Source organism: Salpingoeca rosetta, assembly GCF_000188695.1.
Source record: "Salpingoeca rosetta unplaced genomic scaffold supercont1.37, whole genome shotgun sequence".
Classification (NCBI taxonomy): Eukaryota; class Choanoflagellata; order Craspedida; family Salpingoecidae; genus Salpingoeca; species Salpingoeca rosetta.
Window position 1 is genome coordinate 60,350 of NW_004754897.1, and position 823 is coordinate 61,172.

The following is an 823-nucleotide window of genomic DNA, read 5'->3' on the forward strand; positions in this document are numbered from 1 at the left end:
AGATGGTGCCGGCACTGGTGTTAATACCCTCGTTATCGTAAATCACTTTTTCTCACGTTACATTTTCCTCCCGATAGGGTGGGGGTGTGTGTGTGTGTGTGTGTGTGTGTGTGTGTGTGTGTGTGTTCGTTCCTCATCAGGCAACTGCGGGACGTTGAGGACTTCCTGACGATTACGGGCGGGTCGTATCGACCGGAGATGCCGCGGCAAGGGCCCATCCATTACCCGACGCTCCCGCTCAACCTCTTTGAAACGTGAGTCGCAGGCAGCGAACACGCGTGGTTGATGAAGGAGGGGGGGGGACGGTTGCATTGTTAGAAGAAGAGTGTATGCAGAGTGTTTGCGATGCGTGTCGCGTCTACATACACACACACACACACACAAGCACACACACACACACACAAGCACACACACACACACAAGCACACACACACACACAACATACACACACACACACACACACGATGAAGCAAATTGACGTTGCATTGTTGCATCACCAACTGACACTTGTGTTGTGTTCTCTTTTGGGTTCTCAACAGAACGGAGATCTACTCAAAGCTGCTGGACACAACGCTCTTCTTCATCTTCTACCACAGACCCGTGCGTTTGCGTTGCATTGCGTTTTGCACGTGGTGTATGTGCTGTTGTATGCGCTGCTGTGCTGGCGCTCAGCTGTTCACGTGCTGTGCTGATGATAGCCCTTCACCACCGCGGCCCCTTTCTTTCCCTCTCTCACGCAAAACACACACGCAAACACACGCAAACACACACACACACCCATACACGCATATACGCGCATCTCCCACGAACACGACCATCCAGA

The 823-nt window shown here is 52.4% G+C and overlaps 1 protein-coding gene across 1 annotated transcript in view; it reads left to right on the plus strand.

Moving 5' to 3' along the window:
* Window positions 1-823, plus strand: part of PTSG_13104 (uncharacterized protein) — a gene marked incomplete at its 5' end in the record, with an annotated part of 7,938 nt that overhangs the window by 4,946 nt on the left and 2,169 nt on the right. The window contains 2 exons of the mRNA XM_004988147.1: window positions 141-254; window positions 540-600. Coding sequence (XP_004988204.1) covers window positions 141-254; window positions 540-600 — 175 coding nt within the window. The remainder of the gene's footprint in view (window positions 1-140; window positions 255-539; window positions 601-823) is intronic.